This window comes from Eucyclogobius newberryi, unplaced genomic scaffold, assembly GCF_026437365.1.
Source record: "Eucyclogobius newberryi isolate DKJ021-1_F unplaced genomic scaffold, fEucNew1.0.hap1 SCAF_1, whole genome shotgun sequence".
NCBI lineage: Eukaryota > Metazoa > Chordata > Actinopteri > Gobiiformes > Gobiidae > Eucyclogobius > Eucyclogobius newberryi.
In genome coordinates, this window is record NW_027315723.1 from 2005208 (window position 1) to 2031229 (window position 26022).

Consider the following 26022-nt stretch of genomic DNA (forward strand, 5'->3'; position numbering starts at 1 on the left):
TGAGGTCATGGGTCAGTGTGAGGTCAGGGTGAGGTCATGGGTCAGTGTGATGTCATGTGTCGTGGTGAGGTCATGGGTCAGTGTGAGGTCGGGGTGAGGTCATAGGTCAGTGTGATGTCATGTGTCAGTGTGAGGTCATGTGTCGTGGTGAGGTCATGGGTCAGTGTGAGGTCAGGGTGAGGTCATGGGTCAGTGTGATGTCATGTGTCAGTGTGAGGTCATGTGTCGTGGTGAGGTCATGGGTCAGTGTGAGGTCATGGGTCAGTGTGAGGTCATGTGTCAGTTTGAGGTCATGGGTCAGTGTGAGGTCATGGGTCAATGTGAGGTCATGGGTCAGGGTTGAACACGAGGGAGGTTGTGGGCGACACCAGGGATTTTTGTATTAAAATACACTTGAGGTCTTCTACATTAAATAATTGTAGAAGAAATAATTCTACTCACGTGCTGTACATGTACTTTTACTCACGTGCTGTACATGTACTTTTACTGCTGTACATGTACTTTTACTGCTGTACATGTACTTTTACTAAAGTGCTGTACATGTACTTTTAATAAAGTGCTGTACATGTACTTTTACTGCTGTACATGTACTTTTACTGCTGTACTGCTGTACATGTACTTTTACTCACGTGCTGTACATGTACTTTTACTCACGTGCTGTACATGTACTTTTACTGCTGTACTGCTGTACATGTACTTTTACTCACGTGCTGTACATGTACTTTTACTCACGTGCTGTACATGTACTTTTACTGCTGTACTGCTGTACATGTACTTTTACTGCTGTACATGTACTTTTACTGCTTACATGTACTTTTACTAACGTGCTGTACATGTACTTTTACTGCTGTACTGCTGTACATGTACTTTTACTGCTGTACATGTACTTTTACTGCTTACATGTACTTTTACTAACGTGCTGTACATGTACTTTTACTAATGTGCTGTGCATGTACTTTTACTGCTGTACATGTACTTTTACTGCTGTACATGTACTTTTACTCTGGTCTTTGTGGATTCAGTTGGTTCCGTTCTTTTGGACATCATTGAGATGAATAAACCATAGTCACAATCAGAACAGAAATAGTCTCTATGAGGCACAGTCGCTCCTTCAGGGACGTGACGGCCTCTTTCACACAGTTTTATTAAGTGCCAGTTCAAAGTACTGTACTTTTTAGACTTTAAGCCGTTACTTTTCCCCACACTTTGAACCCTGCGCTCATTACAACGGTGCGTCTTCGCGGGCGCTAAAGCAGGAAGTGCAAGCGTTTGACCAACAGTAGAAGAAGACGACACTGGTTTGATTAAGATCAGACTCATAGTCACTGAGAAACGAGTCCAATGAGGAAGTGACTCTAGACGCGGCGAAACGCAAAGACACACGGGAGCGCATACAGGACTAAACCAGGACTAAACCAGGACTAAACCAGGACTAAACCAGGACTAAACCAGAACTAAACCAGGACTAAACCAGGACTAAACAGGTCTAAACAGGACTAAACAAAGACTAACCAGGTCTAAACCAAGACTAAACAGGACTAAACCAGAACTAACCAGGTCTAAACCAAGACTAAACAGGACTAAACCAGAACTAAACAGGTCTAAACCAGGACTAAACAGGACTAAACCAGGACTAAACAGGTCTAAACAAGACTAAACGGGTCTAAACAGGTCTAAACAGGACTGAACAGGTCTAAACCAGGTCTAAACAGGACTAAACCAGTACTAAACAGGTCTAAACAGGACTAAACAGGACTAAACCAGGACTAAATGGGTCTAAACAGGACTAAACAGGTCTAAACCAGGTCTAAACAGGACTAAACCAGAACTAAACAGGTCTAAACCGGGACTAAACAGGTATAAACAGGACGAAACCAGAACTAAACCAGGACAAAACAGGTCTAAACCAGAACTAAACAGGTCTAAACCAGGTCTAAACAGGACTAAACCAGGTCTAAACAGGACTAAACCAAGCTTAAACCAGGCTTAAACCAGGCTTAAACCTAGTATAGCTCATGTCAAAGCGAGGACTGTCTCAGGACTAATCCAAACCAAACCAAACCAGGACTAAAGCGTCTCCAGACCCGTCTCGGCGTCTTCCTCTGTTCGCTGCGATTACCATCAGAATCTTGGCTCTCATTTCAGGCGCGCCGCTTGTGACCCGCCGATAACAAAAGCCTGATTCGCTCGCAGCAGCAGAAGCTAATTGGCAAAGTGCAGATAAAGGGATTAGCGCTGAATTATGTAAACGGCGCGAGCGAGTGCTGCCGGATCCGCGCCCCATGTGCACGTGTGGCGTTACGGATCAGGCGGTGTTGCGGGGCTAATCCGTGTGTACCTGGGCGCGCTCGCTTCGGCGTGAGGCAGATTAGCTTTTGTGCTCCTCAGGCTCAGGACGGAATGTGAATCAAACCAAACACTCGAGGAGGAGAAAGAAGTCCTGTAGAAGAAACCAGGGCTAAACCAGGGCTAAACCAGGCCTAAACCAGGCCTAAACCAGGGCTAAACCAGGGCTAAACCAGGGCTAAACCAGGGCTAAACCAGGACAAAGCACCAAAAGAAGAAACCAGGGCTAAACAAGGGCTAAACAAGGGCTAAACCAGGGCTAAACCAGGCCTAAACCAGGCCTAAACCAGGGCTAAACCAGGGCTAAACCAGGGCTAAACCAGGCCTAAACCAGGCCTAAACCAGGGCTAAACCAGGGCTAAACCAGGGCTAAACCAGGCCTAAACCAGGGCTAAACCAGGACAAAGCACCAAAAGAAGAAACCAGGGCTAAACCAGGGCTAAACAAGGGCTAAACCAGGGCTAAACCAGGGCTAAACCAGGCCTAAACCAGGCCTAAACCAGGGCTGAACCAGGGCTGAACCAGGGCTAAACCAGGGCTAAACCAGGGCTAAACCAGGGCTAAACCAGGACTAAACCAGGGCTAAACCAGGGCTAAACCAGGGCTAAACCAGGGCTAAACCAGGACAAAGCACCAAAAGAAGAAACCAGGGCTAAACCAGGGCTAAACCAGGTCTAAACTAGGTCCAAACCAGGTCTAAACCTGGTCTAAACCAGGTCCAAACCAGGTCTAAACCAGGTCCAAACCAGGTCTAAACCAGGTCCAAACCAGGACTAAACCAGGACTAAACCAGGACTAAACCAGGGCAAAACCAGGACTAAACCAGGACTAAACCAGGGCAAAACCAGGACTAAACCAGGACTAAACCAGGACTAAACCAGGACTAAACAAGGTCTAAACCAGGACTAAACCAGGACTAAACCAGGACTAAACCAGACTAAACCAGGACTAAACCAGGACTAAACCAGGTCTAAACCAGGTCCAAACCAGGTCCAAACCAGGACTAAACCAGGACTAAACCAGGACTAAACCAGGACTAAACCAGGACTAAACAAGGTCTAAACCAGGACTAAACCAGGACTAAACCAGGACTAAACCAGGTCTAAACCAGGTCTAAACCAGGTCTAAACCAGGACTAAACCAGGGCTAAACCAGGGATAAACCAGGACTAAACCAGGACTAAACCAGGGCTAAACCAGGACTAAACCAGACTAAACCAGGACTAAAGCAGGACTAAACCTGGACTAAACCAGGACTAAACCTGGACTAAACCTGGACTAAAGCAGGACTAAACCAGGACTAAACCAGGTCTAAACCAGGTCCAAACCAGGTCTAAACCAGGTCCAAACCAGGTCTAAACCAGGTCCAAACCAGGACTAAACCAGGACTAAACCAGGACTAAACCAGGTCTTAACCAGGTCTAAACCAGGTCCAAACCAGGTCCAAACCAGGTCTAAACCAGGTCTAAACCAGGACTAAACCAGGACTAAACCAGGACTAAACCTGGTCTAAACCAGGTCCAAACCAGGTCTAAACCAGGTCCAAACCAGTTCTAAACCAGGTCCAAACCAGGTCTAAACCAGGTCCAAACCAGGACTAAACCAGGACTAAACCAGGGCAAAACCAGGACTAAACCAGGACTAAACCAGGGCAAAACCAGGACTAAACCAGGACTAAACCAGGACTAAACCAGGGCAAAACCAGGACTAAACCAGGACTAAACCAGGACTAAACCAGGTCTAAACCAGGACTAAACCAGGACTAAACCAGGACTAAACCTGGTCTAAACCAGGTCCAAACCAGGTCTAAACCAGGTCCAAACCAGTTCTAAACCAGGTCCAAACCAGGTCTAAACCAGGTCCAAACCAGGACTAAACCAGGACTAAACCAGGGCAAAACCAGGACTAAACCAGGACTAAACCAGGGCAAAACCAGGACTAAACCAGGACTAAACCAGGACTAAACCAGGACTAAACAAGGTCTAAACCAGGACTAAACCAGGACTAAAGCAGGACTAAACCAGACTAAACCAGGACTAAACCAGGACTAAACCAGGTCCAAACCAGGTCCAAACCAGGACTAAACCAGGACTAAACCAGGACTAAACCAGGTCTAAACCAGGTCTAAACCAGGACTAAACCAGGACTAAACCAGGACTAAACCAGGACTAAACAAGGTCTAAACCAGGACTAAACCAGGACTAAACCAGGACTAAACCAGGTCTAAACCAGGTCTAAACCAGGTCTAAACCAGGACTAAACCAGGGCTAAACCAGGACTAAACCAGGACTAAACCAGGACTAAACCAGGGCTAAACCAGGACTAAACCAGACTAAACCAGGACTAAAGCAGGACTAAACCAGGACTAAACCAGGTCTAAACCAGGTCCAAACCAGGTCTAAACCAGGTCCAAACCAGGTCCAAACCAGGTCTAAACCAGGTCCAAACCAGGACTAAACCAGGACTAAACCAGGACTAAACCAGGACTAAACCAGGTCTTAACCAGGTCTAAACCAGGTCCAAACCAGGTCCAAACCAGGTCTAAACCAGGTCTAAACCAGGACTAAACCAGGACTAAACCAGGACTAAACCAGGTCTTAACCAGGTCTAAACCAGGACTAAACCAGGTCTTAACAGGTCTGTCCTCGGTCTCTCTGGAGGTCAGTGTCAGATAGTTTAGTCCAAACCTGGTTCCAAACCAAGACTAAAGCAGGTCTTTCTCTGGCTGCAGGGCCAGAGGAGCAGGTGGCGCTTCACATCTGTCCAAACACATTTATCAGACCTGTTTCCACCAAACACCAGGACTAAACCAGGTCTAAACCAGGACTAGACCAGGACTAAACCAGGTCTAAACCAGGACTAAACCAGGACTAAACCAGGACTAAACCAGGACTAAACAAGGTCTAAACCAGGACTAAACCAGGACTAAACCAGGACTAAACAAGGTCTAAACCAGGACTAAACCAGGACTAAACCAGGTCTAAACCAGGACTAAACCAGGACTAAACCAGGGCTAAACCAGGACTAAACCAGGTCTAAACCAGGACTAAACCAGGACTAAACCAGGGCTAAACCAGGACTAAACCAGGACTAAACCAGACTAAACCAGGGCTAACAAGAAGGTTTCCTTCCTGCTGCTGTCAGACTTTATAACAAACACTGTTAGTCCTACTGTGCAACTACTGTCGTGATCACATGTAATGGTATTTATTTATTTATTTATTTTTATCTTTACTATTTTTTCCCCTCCATCCCTTGTTGGGAAATGGGAGGTTTTGTCTATAGGAGTTTTTGTTTATAGGAGATCTTCTACTGAGAGTGTTTTTCAGACTTCCTATAAGTGATCTGTTCTTTTCTTCTGTATCTACCTGCGTTGCAACAATGAAATTTCCCCATGTGGGACAATAAAGGAATATCTTATCTTATCTTGAACCAGGACTAAACCAGGACTAAACCTGGACTAAACCTGGACTAAACCAGGACTAAACCAGGGCTAAACCAGGACTAAACCTGGACTAAACCTGGACTAAAGCAGGACTAAACCAGGACTAAACCTGGACTAAAGCAGGACTAAACCTGGACTAAAGCAGGACTAAACCTGGACTAAACCAGGGCTAAACCAGGACTAAACCTGGACTAAACCTGGACTAAACCAGGACTAAACCTGGACTAAAGCAGGACTAAACCTGGACTAAAGCAGGACTAAACCTGGACTAAACCTGGACTAAACCAGGACTAAACCTGGACTAAACCAGGACTAAACCAGGGCTAAACCAGGACTAAACCTGGACTAAAGCAGGACTAAACCAGGACTAAACCAGGACTAAACCTGGACTAAACCAGGACTAAACCTGGACTAAAGCAGGACCAAACCTGGACTAAAGCAGGACTAAAGCAGCATTATGACAGGACTTTGTGAGGACCAAAAAAGGATTTACATGTTTCATGAATTGTATTGTACGTGTGGTCCTGGTCCTGGTGCTGGTCCTGGTCCTGGTCCTGGTCCTGGTCCTGGTGCTGGTCCTGGTGCTGTTCCTGGTCCTGGTGCTGGTCCTGGTCCTGGTCCTGGTCCTGGTCCTGGTCTTAGTCCTGGTCCTGGTCCTGGTCCTGGTGCTGGTCCTGGTCCTGGTCCTGGTCCTGGTCTTAGTCCTGGTCCTGGTCCTGGTCCTGGTCCTGGTCCTGGTCTTAGTCCTGGTCCTGGTCCTGGTCCTGGTCCTGGTGCTGGTCCTGGTCCTGGTCCTGGTCCTGGTCCTGGTCCTGGTCCTGGTCCTGGTCCTGGTCTTAGTCCTGGTCCTGGTCCTGGTCCTGGTCCTGGTCCTGGTCCTGGTCCTGGTCCTGGTCCTGGTCCTGGTCCTGGTCCTGGTCCTGGTCCTGGTCTTCAGACACAAAGACAGTTTTAAACGGACAATGACACGATAATGACACAAAATGGAGGAACATTTGAGCCCATTTCTCTGACAGTTTAAAAGTGTTTGTGGCTCAGTGAGTACAGACTCCGCCCTCTCATGGGAGGGTCTGAGGTTTGTGCAGAGGCTCAGTGAGTACAGACTCTGCCCTCTCACGGGAGGGTCTGAGGTTTGTGCAGAGGCTCAGTGAGTACAGACTCTGCCCTCTCACGGGAGGGTCTGAGGTTGACGATTTTATCCTGGTTTGGTCCTGGTTTAACCCACTTTGTCGCTGTCAGTTTCTCTCCTGTTTTAAGCTAGCTCCACACCACGACGGCTAAACCAACAAAAAAGCAGTAAAAAACAATAATAGATACAGTAAAAAATGACACAAAAGGGACAAAACGTGACAAAAATGACTCAAAAGTTACAAAAACATGACAGAAAGCATCTTAACGTGACGGTTAGGCTTAGCGATGAGCAAACCGCGATTACAAGCGACAAAACCCAATTGAAAATAACAAAACACAATTGAGAGACAGTCAAAAAATAAGTAAAAGTCACAAAAAAGCACACAAAATGCAACAAAAAAGTGACAGACGCTTCACACTCTGACTTGATCTCGTGCTAAAGCGCCGTGTTTCCACTGATGCGAACGACTATGTGGAATGTTAGCAACTCAAAGCTAGCATAGCACGTTAGCAACTCAAAGCTAGCATAGCACGTTAGCAACACAAAGTTAGCATAGCACGTTAGCAATAGTTGTTTCCTGTTTATGGCCGCACGGCACTCGCTTTGTCAAGAGCCACAATCTGATATTTCCAGCTCATAATGCGTCTGACATTAGCATTAGCATTAGCACGACATAAAGACAGGTTCAAACGTGGTGTAGAGGCTTTAGCCACGCCCCTCACACACACTAGCTTTAGCCACGCCCCTCACACACACACACTGGAAGCACAAAACGTCTGCTGTTAGGTCCTTTTGACACTATCCGGGGCCGGGTCGCGGGGGCAGCAGTCTAACCAGGGACTCCCAGACTTCCTTCTCCCCAGACACTTCCTCTAACTCCTCCGGGGGGATCCCAGGCCAGCCCAGAGACATAGTCTCTTCAACGTGTCCTGGGTCTTCCCTGGGGCCACATGCCCAAAACACCTCCCCAGGGAGGCGCCCAGGAGACTCCGGAACAGATTTCCGAGCCACCTCAGCTGCAGGAGCAGCGGCTCTACTCCGAGCTCCCCCTGTGTGGCCGAGCTCCTCCCCCTATCTCTAAGGGAGCGCCCAGCCACACGGCGGAGGAAACTCATTTCGACCGCTTGTATCCACGATCTTGTCCTTTGGGTCATTACCCAAAGCTCATGACCATAGGTGAGGTCAGAACGTAGATTGACCTGTAAATCGAGAGCTTTGTCTTTGGCTCCTTCTTCACCACAACAGTCGATGCAGCGACTGCATCACTGCAGCTGCTGCAGCGATCCAACTGTCGATCTCACGCTCCATCCTTCCCTCACTCGTGAACAAGACCCCAAGATACTTGAACTCCTCCACTTCCGGCAAGGACTCCCCACCCACCTGAAGAGGGCAAGCCACCTTTTTCCGGTTGAGAATCATGACCTCTGATTTGGAGCTGATTCTCATCCCAGACGCTTCACACTCGGCTCAAACCGTCCCAGTGCAGCTGCAGGTCCGGGTTTGATGGAGCCATCAGGACAACATCATTTCAAACAGCTTCCCCAGATCCACAAAACACATGTGACTGTGGCAAACTCCCATGAACCCTCGAGCACCCGATGGAGAGTCTAGAGCTGGTCCAGTGTTCCACGACCAGGACCTAAACCTGCTCCTCCTGAATCTGAGGTTCGACTATCGGTCAGATTCTCCTCTCCAGGACCTGGAATAGACCTTATGGGAGGCTGAGGAGTGTGATCCCTCTGTAGTTGGAACACACCCTCTTGTCCCCCTTCTTGAACAGAGGGACCACCACCCCGGTCTGCCAGTCCAGAGACACTGTCCCCGACCGCCACGCCCTGTTGTAGAGACGTGTCAACCAAGACAGTCCTACAGCATCCAGAGACTTTAGGTCCTCAGGATCTCATCCACCCCCGGAGCCACTGAGGAGCCCCTGAGGAGCCACTGAGGAGCCACTGTGGAGCCACTGAGGTGCCACTGAGGAGACACTGAGGAGCCACTGAGGTGCCACTGAGGAGACACTGAGGAGACACTGTGGAGCCACTGAGGTGCCACTGAGGAGACACTGAGGAGACACTGAGGTGCCACTGAGGAGACACTGAGGAGACACTGTGGAGCCACTGAGGTGCCACTGAGGAGACACTGAGGTGCCACTGAGGTGCCACTGAGGAGACACTGAGGAGCCACTGTGGAGCCACTGAGGTGCCACTGAGGAGACACTGAGGTGCCACTGAGGAGCCACTGTGGAGCCACTGAGGAGCCACTGTGGAGCCACTGTGGAGCCACTGTGGAGCCACTGAGGAGCCACTGAAGAGCCACAGAGGAGCCACTGAAGAGCCACTGAGGAGCCACTGAGGAGCCACTGAGGAGCCACTGAGGAGCCACTGAAGAGCCACTGAGGAGCCACTGAAGAGCCACTGAAGAGCCACTGAAGAGCCACTGAGGAGCCACTGAGGAGCCACTGAGGAGCCACTGTGGAGCCACTGAGGAGCCACTGAGGAGCCACTGAGGAGCCACTGAGGAGCCACTGTGGAGCCACTGTGGAGCCACTGTGGAGCCACTGAGGAGCCACTGAGGAGCCACTGAGGAGCCACTGAAGAGCCACTGAGGAGCCACTGAGGAGCCACTGTGGAGCCACTGAGGAGCCACTGTGGAGCCACTGAGGAGCCACTGAGGAGCCACTGTGGAGCCACTGTGGAGCCACTGTGGAGCCACTGAGGAGCCACTGAGGAGCCACTGAAGAGCCACTGAGGAGTCAACAACCTCAGTGACTTCAGATTGGGTGATGGACGAGTCCCTCTGAGTCCTCGGTCTCTGCTTCCTCTTCAGAAGACGTGACGGTGGGATTAAGGAGGTCCTCAAAGTCCTTCCACCGTCCGATGACCTCCCCAGTCGAGGTCCTCAGGTCTCCACCCGCACTTGTCGTTAGTTTTAATTTTAGTTTGTCACGTTTCTGTCGCTTTTTAACGCTGTTAGTCGTGTTTGTGATGCTTATAATCACTTCTTTTACACTTTTTGTGGCTTTCAGTCACGTTTCACAGCCGCACAAACTTGGAAATACTAAACGTTTTTTTGTGAATCGCTTTTAGTCATATTTTTGTCACTTTTAGATGCTGTGGGGTCTTTTTGTAGCGTTTTTGTTGCTTTTTGATGCGTTTATTGCTGGTTTTGATGGAGTTTTTGTTGCTTACAGTAGCAGTTTTGTCACGTTTTTGTCACGTGCTTCTTAGTTCTTTTTGTAGTGTTTTTGATGCTTTTTGACTAGTTTTTGCAAGTTTTTGTTACGTTTTTGTTTCTTACAGTAGCAGTTTTGTCACGTTTTTTACACTCTTTGTTGCTTTGAGCCACGTTTCACAGCCGCACAAACTTGGAAGCACTAAAGGTCTTTTTGTCACTCGCTCAGATCAACTTCGGGAGTAAAAAGTGCAATTCAGTCGGCTGCCAGGAGGGGGTTAAGCGGTTACATTTATACACTGCTTTTGTCCTTGTTTATTTGTGGAGCACAATGTGTAAACAAGGCAGTTCAACACAGAAAATACATTAAAGTCATAACTCACATAAAGCCTTTCGGTCATAATCAAAGCTCTTTAGTGGTAAACGCAGAGCTTATGATTAGAACTCTTTATTTAAGAGTCACGCTCTACATTCGCTAACGTTAGCCGCTTAGCCTAGCTTGAAGAGGTGAAAGGTCAATAGTTTCCGGTTTGTTTTTTCTTCCAATATGAAATAAATATAAATAAATGTTGAATATTAATATTCCAGAAATACTGCAGTGTCGCTGGTTTGTCACAAGTGTTCGAGGGCACTTGGGCGCTCTCTGGTGGCGCAGTAGTGTAATACAAGTACACATAGAATATTCCGGCAAAGCGCCTTCACTCGGTTGAGCGTTTAGTGGCGTTTAATCGTTTAACCACGAACACCGACACAAACAGACGTGTGCGCGGCCCGTGTCGTAAGCATGTGTCGATGGCCCCGCCCCCCGCCCTGCCCCGCCCCTTGTTGAGCGTCTCTTTTGTCTCTCCCGCAGATGTCGGACTCGGAGTGGGACGACCTGCTGGAGGGATTCGACGAGCGCTCGTACTTAAACGCCCGGCGATGGAAACCGGGCGACGACCCGTACACTCTGTACGCGTTCAACCAGCGCGAGAGCGAGAGGATCCCGAGCAACCGAGCGCTGAGGGACACGCGGCACTACAGGTGAGCCAGAGCGCCCCCCACGGGCCCCGACAGCTACAGGTGAGCCAGAGCGCCCCCCACGGGCCCCGACAGCTACAGGTGAGCCAGAGCGCCCCCCACGGGCCCCGACAGCTACAGGCGAGCCTGAGCGCCCCCCCGCGGGCCCCGACAGCTACAGGCGAGCCAGAGCGCCCCTCGCGGGCCCCGACGACACACCCGCCGGCCCCGACGACGCACCCACAGCCACGCCTTCCAACTGCCACCAGAGCTAAATCCAGGCTAAATCAGCTCCAAATCGAGGCTAAATCGGGTCAAAGAGATAAGATAAGAGATATTTCTGTGGATTTATCTGTTCTGAACAACAACTGACCCAAAGAAGGACAAAACATGGATAAATGTATTTCTAAACAACAGAAACACTGCTCTAGACGCCGCGTGTTGATGTCACTGTAGCTGTCGGTTAGCTGAGGCTAGCGCTACATGCTACATGCTACATGCTAGTGCTGTTATTGTGCTTGGAAAATTGAGTTTGTGAAAAGCAAAAGCGTGTTTTCCCGATGCGGCTGAACTCTTCCGGTGTTGACGGTCGGTTTGTCGGAGATCGATCGCCGCAAACCGCTCGATATTGACCTAGTCTTTGGTCGTGCGACGCTTCTTTAAGTTCAAGGTTTGTTTTGTGAAACTTGTGATCCGCAAGTGTTGAATCTCATCATTGTTAGTTCGGTTCTGGCTCCACAAACGCTGAACTTTGAGCCCGTTTTCGTGTCATGAGGATTCTCGTGATCGACAGACGCAGAAGCTCCACGTTGTTCCGCCATTTTCGTACGTGTTGCTTTTTACGCCGCCCTTTTCACGACCTTCTCGAGACGTCTCTTTGTTATATTGATATGATATACGTTCCTAAAAGAAGAGAGCACATTACGCCGGTGCTGGAGTCTCTTCACTGGCTCCTGTTGAGTTTAGAATCACATTTAAACTCCTCCTCCTGACATGGCCCCTCCCACCTCAAAGATGCTATAGAACCATCTCATCCAAACAGAGCTCTTCACTCTCAAAATTCTGGCCTTCTGGTGGTCCCAAGAGTCTCTAAAAGCACATTAGGAGGTAGAGCCTTCTGGTGGTCCCAAGAGTCTCTAAAAGCACAGTAGGAGGTAGAGCCTTCTGGTGGTCCCAAGAGTCTCTAAAAGCACAGTAGGAGGTAGAGCCTTCTTGTTGGTCGGATCATTGTAGGGACGGGAAACACCGGGACAACACGCGCTTTTCGTGGAGGAAAAACAGGAGTCTTCATTAGCGTCTCTGACTGAATCAGAACTCACTTTAATGAACGGAACTTCCGGTGCAAAGCATTTTCAGTGTAAGAGCACACATTTATATACACTGCGGATATCATACATTTAGGGCAACACCCCCACTTGCTCTTAACACTGTACATTTTACATATATACAAACAAAAATCCACCTTTAAACTATTACAGTTTACATTTACATTCCAAAAAGAAAATTTGTAAACCTCTCAATCTTTAGCTTGACAACAGATTTTGTAAAAATATCTGCAACCATGTCTGCTGTAGCACAATACTCTATACAGATTTTCCCGTCATTGAGTGCAGACCTAATGAAGTGGTATTTTATGTCAATATGCTTACACCTCTGACGATTTATGGGATTTTTCGAAAATGCTATTGCACCCTGATTATCGCCATACAAAAGAACTGGTGAGTATTCACGTTCACTGTCCATTCCTGTCAGTAGTTGTGTAAGATATAAACTCTCCTGAGTGGTGGCTGCCATGGCCATGTACTCCGCCTCACATGTTGACAAAGCTACTGTTGCCTGCTTCCTAGTTTTCCAACATATAACAGGCCCACTTTTAGTCAGGGCAAAACAGTAGCCAGTAGTACTTCTTCGGTCAGTAGAATCTGCTGCCCAATCTGCATCACTAAATGCTATAAGGTCTTTTTATAACACAGCTCTTTGTTCAATGTACCTTTTAGATATCTTAGCACATGTTTTGCTGTTATCCAGTGATGATCTTTTGGATCTGATAAATATTGAGAAAGTTTGCTTACAATCCAGCTTAAATCTGGTCGTGTACAAGTCATCAAATATATCAAGCTGCCCACTAGTTCGCGATACTTTGCTGCATCTACTGGCTCACCATCAGCATCAAAGTTGTGTTTTTGTTCACAAGGAGTCGAACATGGCTTACAGTCTGACATATTAAACCTTTCCAGTATTTTTGAGATATACCTTCTCTGGTTTAGTTTTATCTCTGTGCCTTGAGTACAGTCGATTCCTAAGAAATGTTTAAGCTCACCAAGATCTTTCATCTTAAATTTTTCACTTAACATTTGCTTTACATTTTTGAGTGAACATTCATTGTCAGTAGCAATAATAACATCATCAACCCAAATTATCAAAATAACTCTCTCATTTTCTGTTTGACTGTTGTAAACACAATGATCTACAGGATTCTGAACAAAACCTCTTTCACATAGATGATCGTGCAACATCTTGTTCCAGTTTCTTCCAGATTGTTTCAAACCATATAAAGATTTGTTAAGTTTGCAAACTAACTTTTCACCCGTGTCTGACTTTACTTCAAATCCTTCTGGTTGCTCCATGTACACCTCACAATCAATTGGCGCATGCAAATAAGCAGTTTTTACGTCCATTTGGTGAAGTTTTAAATTGTTCTGTACTGCCATTTGCATCAGACAGCGTACTGATGTCATGTCCGCAGTTGGAGAAAACGTCTCCTTGTAGTCAATTCCTTGTACTTGACTGTAGCCTTTAGCAACGTACCTGAATTTAAAAGTCTCAGTATGATCTGCATTGTCTTTTACTGTAAATACACAACGTCCTCCCACTGCATTTTTACCTTCTGCCAGTGTGGTCAACGTGTATGTGTCCTTTTCTTTCAGAGATTTCATTTCATCTTTCATGGCATTAGTCCATAACTTTGCCTTTGGGGAGTGTACAGCTTCTTCAAAAGTCTGTGGCACACCACACATCACCCTGTAACACAATCACCCTGTAACACACATCACCCTGTAACACAATCACCCTGTAACACACATCACCCTGTAACACACATCACCCTGTAACACAATCACCCTGTAACACACATCACCCTGTAACACACATCACCCTGTATTACACCACACATCACCCTGTAACACACATCACCCTGTAACACACATCACCCTGTAACACACATCACCCTGTAACACACATCACCCTGTAACACACATCACCCTGTATTACACCACACATCACCCTGTAACACACATGACCCTGTAACACACATCACCCTGTAACACACATCACCCTGTAACACACATCACCCTGTAACACACATGACCCTGTAACACACATCACCCTGTAACACACATCACCCTGTAACACACATCACCCTGTAACACACATCACCCTGTATTACACCACACATCACCCTGTAACACACATCACCCTGTAACACAATCACCCTGTAACACACATCACCCTGTAACACACATCACCCTGTAACACACATCACCCTGTAACACACATCACCCTGTAACACACATGACCCTGTAACACACATGACCCTGTAACACAATCACCCTGTAACACACATCACCCTGTAACACACATCACCCTGTAACACACATCACCCTGTAACACACATCACCCTGTAACACAATCACCCTGTAACACACATCACCCTGTAACACACATGATCCTGTAACACACATGACCCTGTAACACACATGACCCTGTAACACACATCACCCTGTAACACACATGACCCTGTAACACACATCACCCTGTAACACACATGACCCTGTAACACACATGACCCTGTAACACACATCACCCTGTAACACACATCACCCTGTAACACACATCACCCTGTAACACACATGACCCTGTAACACACATGACCCTGTAACACACATGACCCTGTAACACACATGACCCTGTAACACACATGACCCTGTAACACACATCACCCTGTAACACAATCACCCTGTAACACACATGACCCTGTAACACACATGACCCTGTAACACACATGACCCTGTAACACACATGACCCTGTAACACACATGATCCTGTAACACACATGACCCTGTAACACACATGACCCTGTAACACACATCACCCTGTAACACACATCACCCTGTAACACACATGACCCTGTAACACACATGACCCTGTAACACACATGACCCTGTAACACACATCACCCTGTAACACACATCACCCTGTAACACACATGACCCTGTAACACACATCACCCTGTAACACACATCACCCTGTAACACACATCACCCTGTAACACAATCACCCTGTAACACACATGACCCTGTAACACACATGACCCTGTAACACACATGACCCTGTAACACACATCACCCTGTAACACACATCACCCTGTAACACAATCACCCTGTAACACACATCACCCTGTAACACACATGACCCTGTAACACACATGACCCTGTAACACACATGATCCTGTAACACACATGACCCTGTAACACACATCACCCTGTAACACACATCACCCTGTAACACACATGACCCTGTAACACACATCACCCTGTAACACACATGACCCTGGAACACACATCACCCTGTAACACACATCACCCTGTAACACACATCACCCTGTAACACACATGACCCTGTAACACACATGACCCTGTAACACACATGACCCTGTAACACACATCACCCTGTAACACACATCACCCTGTAACACAATCACCCTGTAACACACATGACCCTGTAACACACATGACCCTGTAACACACATCACCCTGTAACACACATGACCCTGTAACACACATGACCCTGTAACACACATGACCCTGTAACACACATCACCCTGTAACACACATCACCCTGTAACACACATGACCCTGTAACACACATGACCCTGTAACACACATGACCCTGTAACACACATGACCCTGTAACACACATGACCCTGTAACACACATGACCCTGTAACACACATCACCCTGTAACACACATCACCCTGTAACACACATCACCCTGTAACACACATCACCCTGTAACACACATGACCCTGTAACACACATGACCCTGTAACACACATCACCCTGTAACACACATGACCCTGTAACACACATCACCCTGTAACACACATCACCCTGTAACACACATCACCCTGTAACACACATCACCCTGTAACACAATCACCCTGTAACACACATCACCCTGTAACACACATGATCCTGTAACACACATGACCCTGTAACACACATGACCCTGTAACACACATCACCCTGTAACACACATGACCCTGTAACACACATGACCCTGTAACACACATGACCCTGTAACACACATGACCCTGTAACACACATCACCCTGTAACACACATCACCCTGTAACACACATCACCCTGTAACACACATCACCCTGTAACACACATGACCCTGTAACACACATGACCCTGTAACACACATGACCCTGTAACACACATCACCCTGTAACACAATCACCCTGTAACACACATGACCCTGTAACACACATGACCCTGTAACACACATGACCCTGTAACACACATGACCCTGTAACACACATGACCCTGTAACACACATGATCCTGTAACACACATGACCCTGTAACACACATCACCCTGTAACACACATCACCCTGTAACACGCATCACCCTGTAACACACATGACCCTGTAACACACATGACCCTGTAACACACATCACCCTGTAACACACATCACCCTGTAACACACATGATCCTGTAACACACATCACCCTGTAACACACATGACCCTGTAACACACATCACCCTGTAACACACATCACCCTGTAACACACATCACCCTGTAACACACATGACCCTGTAACACACATCACCCTGTAACACACATCACCCTGTAACACACATGACCCTGTAACACACATCACCCTGTAACACACATCACCCTGTAACACACATCACCCTGTAACACACATCACCCTGTAACACACATCACCCTGTAACACACATGACCCTGTAACACACATCACCCTGTAACACACATCACCCTGTAACACACATCACCCTGTAACACACATGACCCTGTAACACACATGACCCTGTAACACACATGACCCTGTAACACACATCACCCTGTAACACACATCACCCTGTAACACACATGACCCTGTAACACACATGACCCTGTAACACACATGACCCTGTAACACACATGACCCTGTAACACACATGACCCTGTAACACACATGACCCTGTAACACACATCACCCTGTAACACACATCACCCTGTAACACACATCACCCTGTAACACAATCACCCTGTAACACACATGACCCTGTAACACACATGACCCTGTAACACACATGATCCTGTAACACACATGACCCTGTAACACACATCACCCTGTAACACACATCACCCTGTAACACACATGACCCTGTAACACACATCACCCTGTAACACACATCACCCTGTAACACACATGACCCTGTAACACACATCACCCTGTAACACACATCACCCTGTAACACACATCACCCTGTAACACACATGACCCTGTAACACACATGACCCTGTAACACACATCACCCTGTAACACACATCACCCTGTAACACACATGACCCTGTAACACACATGACCCTGTAACACACATGACCCTGTAACACACATGACCCTGTAACACACATCACCCTGTAACACAATCACCCTGTAACACACATGACCCTGTAACACACATGACCCTGTAACACACATCACCCTGTAACACACATGACCCTGTAACACACATGACCCTGTAACACACATGACCCTGTAACACACATGACCCTGTAACACACATCACCCTGTAACACACATGACCCTGTAACACACATGACCCTGTAACACACATGACCCTGTAACACACATCACCCTGTAACACACATCACCCTGTAACACACATGACCCTGTAACACACATCACCCTGTAACACACATCACCCTGTAACACACATCACCCTGTAACACACATCACCCTGTAACACACATCACCCTGTAACACACATCACCCTGTAACACACATGACCCTGTAACACACATGACCCTGTAACACACATCACCCTGTAACACACATGACCCTGTAACACACATGACCCTGTAACACACATGACCCTGTAACACACATCACCCTGTAACACACATGACCCTGTAACACACATGACCCTGTAACACACATGACCCTGTAACACACATCACCCTGTAACACACATGACCCTGTAACACACATGACCCTGTAACACACATCACCCTGTAACACACATCACCCTGTAACACACATCACCCTGTAACACACATGACCCTGTAACACACATGACCCTGTAACACACATGACCCTGTAACACACATCACCCTGTAACACACATCACCCTGTAACACACATCACCCTGTAACACAATCACCCTGTAACACACATCACCCTGTAACACACATGATCCTGTAACACACATGACCCTGTAACACACATGACCCTGTAACACACATCACCCTGTAACACACATGACCCTGTAACACACATGACCCTGTAACACACATGACCCTGTAACACACATGACCCTGTAACACACATCACCCTGTAACACACATCACCCTGTAACACACATCACCCTGTAACACACATCACCCTGTAACACACATGACCCTGTAACACACATGACCCTGTAACACACATGACCCTGTAACACACATGACCCTGTAACACACATCACCCTGTAACACAATCACCCTGTAACACACATGACCCTGTAACACACATGACCCTGTAACACACATGACCCTGTAACACACATGACCCTGTAACACACATGATCCTGTAACACACATCACCCTGTAACACACATCACCCTGTAACACACATCACCCTGTAACACACATCACCCTGTAACACACATGACCCTGTAACACACATGACCCTGTAACACACATGACCCTGTAACACACATCACCCTGTAACACACATCACCCTGTAACACACATCACCCTGTAACACACATCACCCTGTAACACACATGACCCTGTAACACACATCACCCTGTAACACACATGACCCTGTAACACACATCACCCTGTAACACACATCACCCTGTAACACACATCACCCTGTAACACACATGACCCTGTAACACACATGACCCTGTAACACACATGACCCTGTAACACACATCACCCTGTAACACACATCACCCTGTAACACACATGACCCTGTAACACACATGACCCTGTAACACACATGACCCTGTAACACACATGACCCTGTAACACACATCACCCTGTAACACACATGACCCTGTAACACACATCACCCTGTAACACACATCACCCTGTAACACACATCACCCTGTAACACACATCACCCTGTAACACAATCACCCTGTAACACACATGACCCTGTAACACACATGACCCTGTAACACACATGACCCTGTAACACACATGATCCTGTAACACACATGACCCTGTAACACACATCACCCTGTAACACACATCACCCTGTAACACACATGACCCTGTAACACACATCACCCTGTAACACACATCACCCTGTAACACACATGACCCTGTAACACACATCACCCTGTAACACACATCACCCTGTAACACACATCACCCTGTAACACACATGACCCTGTAACACACATGACCCTGTAACACAATCACCCTGTAACACACATGACCCTGTAACACACATGACCCTGTAACACACATGACCCTGTAACACACATCACCCTGTAACACACATCACCCTGTAACACAATCACCCTGTAACACACATGACCCTGTAACACACATGACCCTGTAACACACATGACCCTGTAACACACATGACCCTGTAACACACATGACCCTGTAACACACATCACCCTGTAACACACATCACCCTGTAACACACATGACCCTGTAACACACATGACCCTGTAACACACATGACCCTGTAACACACATCACCCTGTAACACACATGACCCTGTAACACACATGACCCTGTAACACACATCACCCTGTAACACACATCACCCTGTAACACACATGACCCTGTAACACACATCACCCTGTAACACACATCACCCTGTAACACACATCACCCTGTAACACACATGACCCTGTAACACACATGACCCTGTAACACACATCACCCTGTAACACACATCACCCTGTAACACACATGACCCTGTAACACACATGACCCTGTAACACACATGACCCTGTAACACACATGACCCTGTAACACACATGACCCTGTAACACACATCACCCTGTAACACACATCACCCTGTAACACACATCACCCTGTAACACAATCACCCTGTAACACACATCACCCTGTAACACAATCACCCTGTAACACACATCACCCTGTAACACAATCACCCTGTAACACACATCACCCTGTAACACAATCACCCTGTAACACACATCACCCTGTAACACAATCACCCTGTAACACACATCACCCTGTAACACAATCACCCTGTAACACACATCACCCTGTAACACACATCACCCTGTAACACACATCACCCTGTAACACACATCACCCTGTAACACAATCACCCTGTAACACACATGACCCTGTAACACACATCACCCTGTAACACACATCACCCTGTAACACAATCACCCTGTAACACACATCACCCTGTAACACACATGACCCTGTAACACACATGACCCTGTAACACAATCACCCTGTAACACACATCACCCTGTAACAGTAATCAATGTTTGTTAAGGTTTGGTCATCTTCTTTGCAAACATAGTATTTCAGAAACATTGGACTTTTCCGGTTTCTTTTAGGGTAACATGGCTCTTTACTCCCACTTTGTTCTTCCTGTTCTTGTTTTGCAGGTTCACAGTCATTTGTACAGTTCTCGTAACTTTCAATATTAGGCTCCTGTGCCTCACTTTGACTCTCGTCGTTTGTCTCGTCTCTTGCAGTGGGACGCTGCAACAATCCCACTGGTAGATCATAATCATCGTCTTCATCTTTATTTGTCTGGTTTATGGCGCTCAACTACACTCTTAGTGAGGAACTTAACCAACCTGTGTTTCAGAACTCGTCCAGTGTCTGGGTAATACACTAAATATGACGGACTGTTTTTGTCATAACCCACAAAAACTCCTTCATTACATCGTGAGTCTAGTTTATTTTTGTCTTGTCGATAACTGTAACAAACTGATCCAAATATTTGCATTTTGGACATGTCTGGCTTCTTCCCTGTCAGCATGTAATAAGGGGTCTGTCCTGTACGCTTGCTATAACACCTATTGCGAATCACTGCGGCTGTCATAACAGCATAAGTCCATAGGTCTTTTGGTAAATTACTTTCAAGTAACATGCACCGAGCCATCTCAAAAAGCGTTCTCCAATTTCGCTCGGCCGTCCCGTTTTGGTGAATACGGCGCTGAGGTCTCATGTCTTATTGCATTCTTACGGAGTAAAGACTGGAACTGTCTAGAAGTGAATTCTGTTCCATTATCTGACCTCATACGTTTAACTTTCCCATAAGGTGTGACGTCTGCAATGAATTTTTCAGTCGCCTCAACAGTGTCACTTTTTGCCTTTAGGAAATAGACAAATGTTGCCCCAGAATAGTCGTCTGTAAATGCCAGCGTGTACTTAAAACCCTCTTTAGCTTCTGGCTCTATTGGTCCTGCCAGGTCGGTGTGGACTCGCTCTAACACTGCCTCTGCTCGTGTGTCTCTGTTTCGAGTTTGAATAAACTTCCCTTTTACACAAACTTCACATTCTGGTCTAGAATTGTTAGCTCTACTCTTGATTTTCATTCCCTCAGTGACATTTTCTAATTTTGTCAAATCTTCATAGTTACAATGTCCAAGGATCTTGTGCCAAGTTTCTATATCATGACATTTGTGACATTCATCATTAACAGCATTCTCATTGTTAACAGTATTTAGATAGTACAACCGTCCATATTCTTTTATGTCAAACTTTGTACCGTTTTTATGGATTAGCTGGTTACCTCCCTTCTTAAAGGTGATGGCAGCTCCTTTGGCGGTTGCTGCCTGGACTGAGAAGATGTCCTGTGGGTACGTAGGGATGTAAAGTGCTCCGTCCAGCGTAGCCTTTACTCTGCGTCCCTCGTCGTCTTGCAGGTAGATCTCTGCTACTCCACGATTCAGGGCAACTCCACTTGTCCTCGTCCCGTCAGCCAGCTCCATGAAGTGTCTCTCAGGTGTGAAGGTCTCATCAAAGGTTTTGAAACTTTGGATGTCTGTCACAATGTGTGACGTAGCCCCTGTGTCCACCATGAGGCCCTTTTGTTTCAACACATCACAATTGCTTGCTTTAAATACAAAAGTGTGGTTTTCTGCGTCAGCTGCTTGTTTAGCGTTGGTTTTCTTTTGTCGTCTACAGTTACTGTCTTTATGTGTGGGGCTTTTACAGTAACTGCACCACTGCTTCTCATATTGTTCTTTTCGTTCATTTCTGCATTCACGAGCCATCTGTCCTTTCTTTCTACAGTTGAAACATGTCACGTCTGAGCTACTTTTTCCTTTTGCCCAGTTATTTGCTTTCATCACATTATCTTCAGAGTTGGTGCTCTTTTCTGTGCATTCATAACTCCTCAATTTTTCCTTAAACTCTCCAAAAGTCATTTCTCTGTCACTTTGAGTCACGTGGATTGAAAAAGGCTTGAATGATTCAGGTAATCCTTTCAGAACCATTGCAATAAGCAACCCGTCACTCAGAGTCTCTTCAGCATTTCTCAGAGCTGTAATTGTCGTCTCCGCTCTTATAATATAGTCCGTGATGCTTTCATTAGCCGTTTTGTGTAGCGACGTTAGCTCAGTGTAGAGGCTAATGACACGTGGTTTTCCCTTACCGGCATAGTGCTCGCGCAAAATTTCCAGCGCTTTCCGCCCGCCATCTGTGGCTTCTCTCATCACAAGTGAAAGACTTCTGTCGTCAAGAAGTTGTATCAGCACCGCATAGGCTTCCTCATTTTTATCAGCGTCACCGTCATTTTCATCAAAATGGTACATTTAGCCCAAGTAGCCGCAAGTGTCCGAGGAACTTTGTTTCCCATAATTCGTAATTCCTTTCGTCTCCATCGAAGCACAAACGGTTCCACCGGTTCCCTTCATTCCCTCTGGGCCCATAACCTGTTGGTCGGATCATTGTAGGGACGGGAAACACCGGGACAACACGCGCTTTTCGTGGAGGAAAAACAGGAGTCTTCGTTAGCGTCTCTGACTGAATCAGAACTCACTTTAATGAACGGAACTTCCGGTGCAAAGCATTTTCAGTGTAAGAGCACACATTTATATACACTGCGGATATCATACATTCAGGGCAACACTTCTGGTGGTCCCAAGAGTCTCTAAAAGCACAGTAGGAGGTAGAGCCTTCTGGTGGTCCCAAGAGTCTCTAAAAGCACAGTAGTAGGTAGAGCCTTCTGGTGGCCCCAAGAGTCTCTAAAAGCACAGTAGGAGGTAGAGCCTTCTGGTGGCCCCAAGAGTCTCTAAAAGCACAGTAGGAGGTAGAGCCTTCTGGTGGCCCCAAGAGTCTCTAAAAGCACAGTAGGAGGTAGAGCCTTCTGGTGGCCCCAAGAGTCTCTAAAAGCACAGTAGGAGGTAGAGCCTTCTGGTGGTCCCAAGAGTCTCTAAAAGCACAGTAGGAGGTAGAGCCTTCTGGTGGCCCCAAGAGTCTCTAAAAGCACAGTAGGAGGTAGAGCCTTCTGGTGGCCCCAAGAGTCTCTAAAAGCACAGTAGGAGGTAGAGCCTTCTGGTGGCCCCAAGAGTCTCTAAAAGCACAGTAGGAGGTAGAGCCTTCTGGTGGCCCCAAGAGTCTCTAAAAGCACAGTAGGCGGTGTACGTGTTGCTTTTCACGCCGCCCTGTTCACGACCTTCTCGAGACGTCTCTTTGTGACATTTATATTCTCGTTTCTCCACGTTCTTTCTCTTTCTTCCCATGGAGCGTGTTCCTGGTGCGCCGCTCGTCCACGTCTCGTCTCGCTCTGGTTTTATCGCAGAAGCACTCGACTCTTCTTATCTCCCGCTGAAGCTGCCGAGCGCTCGCTGAAAGGATTCCGCTCTGTTTAATTTAATTTCGAAGCCGGTGCTAATTCCCTGCGTCTGGTGTGAAATGCGCCCGTCCTGGAATCACGATGAGAGCGCCGCGCCGCCCGGATCACACGCCGCGCAGGGAAACGCTTTAAACACCATCTCGTGCTTTTACTTTGGCGTCTCGGCCGGGCGTTCCCTCGTCAGGATCTGTGTTAGCGCGCCGCCTACTGGCAGCAGAGGGTGAGGGCCGTTATCACATGTGGGGATAAAGGGAAGCTAGCTTGTCCCGACGTCAGAGCTGAACGAGGTGAGCAAAGAGAGGAGCAGAGGAGGAGCAGAGAGGAGGAGAGAGGAGGAGCAGAGAGGAGGAGCAAAGAGGAGGAGCAGAGAGGAGGAGCAGAGAGGAGGAGGATGAGGAGGAGGGAGAGGAGGAGCAAAGGAGGAGCAAAGGAGGAGCAGAGGAGGAGCAGAGGAGGAGCAGAGAGGAGAGAGGAGCAGAGGAGGAGCAGAGAGGAGGAGCAGAGAGGAGCAGAGGAGGAGCAGAGAGGAGGAGAGAGGAGGAGCAGAGAGGAGGAGCAAAGAGGAGGAGCAGAGAGGAGGAGCAGAGAGGAGGAGCAAAGAGGAGGAGCAGAGAGGAGGAGGATGAGGAGGAGGGAGAGGAGGAGCAAAGGAGGAGCAGAGGAGGAGCAGAGGAGGAGCAGAGAGGAGAGAGGAGCAGAGGAGGAGCAGAGAGGAGGAGCAGAGAGGAGCAGAGGAGGAGCAGAGAGGAGGAGAGAGGAAGAGCAGAGAGGAGGAGAGAGGAGGAGGGAGGAGGTGGAGAGAGGAGAAGCAGAGGAGGAGCAGAGAGAAGGAGCAGAGAGGAGGAGCAGAGAGGAGGAGCAGAGAGGAGGAGCAGAGAAGAGAGAGGAGGAGGAGGAGGAGGAAAGAGGATGAGGAGGAGAGAGGATGAGGAGAGAGGAGGAGGAGGAGAGAGGAGGAGGAGGAGCAGAGTCCTAGTTTGGACCTGGTTTACCGGGGCCAGTTCAAACGTGGCTTCAGTCTCTGCATCGTGCCTCTTTTTCACTCATGTTTTCATCCTTCTCTCCTCTTTTTCTCCTCACTTTATTCCTTCCTCTCACCATATTTACCCTCTCTCTCTCCCTCTCTCCTCCCTCTCTCTCTCCTCCCTCTCCTCCCTCTCTGCTCCCTCTCTCTCTCTCTCCCTCTCTCCTCTCTCTCTCTCTCCCTCTCTCCTCCCTCTCCTCCCTCCCTCTCTCCTCTCTCTCTCTCTCCCTCTCTCCTCCCTCTCCTCCCTCCCTCTCTCCTCTCTCTCTCCTCCCTCTCTAAACTGTAGGAGTCAGTCTTTTCTCAGACATCTGCAGTTTTTGCTCCTCTGTTGATTTATCACCCCCTCTACCTCCCCCCTTCCTCCCTCCTGAGAGAGAGAGAGAGAGAGAGAGAGAGAGAGAGAGAGAGAGAGAAAGAGAGAGAGAGAGAGGGAGCTCATAATCTCACAGAGCCTCCAACTTTGAGAAATGGGACCCATCATACTCACAGTACAGAGACTAAACCAGGTCCTGGTCCTGGTCCTGGTCCTGGTCCTGGTCCTGGTCCTGGTCCTGGTCCTGGTCCTGGTCCTGGTCCTGGTCCTGGTCCTGTTATAAATCCTTTCCTTCTGTTCATTTGTTATTCCTCTCCATTTGCGTCACTTTCTCACATCATGACTCCTCTCTCACTCTCAGATGATAAATATCAGATCATGACAAATGTTTCCCTCTCCCCGCACTCCCCAGACGCTTCCCTCTGCTCCTCGCTCCATCACACCAGAACACTGAGCCTTATGTTAGCGCCGCGGTTAGCTCCAAAAAC

At 47.7% G+C, this 26022-nt stretch overlaps 1 protein-coding gene across 1 annotated transcript in view; it reads left to right on the forward strand.

Moving 5' to 3' along the window:
* Positions 1 to 26022, forward strand: part of galnt14 (UDP-N-acetyl-alpha-D-galactosamine:polypeptide N-acetylgalactosaminyltransferase 14 (GalNAc-T14)) — a 223414-nt gene that overhangs the window by 9303 nt on the left and 188089 nt on the right. The window contains exon 2 of the mRNA XM_072449514.1: positions 10947 to 11116. Within this exon, the coding sequence (XP_072305615.1) occupies positions 10947 to 11116 (170 nt within the window). The remainder of the gene's footprint in view (positions 1 to 10946; positions 11117 to 26022) is intronic.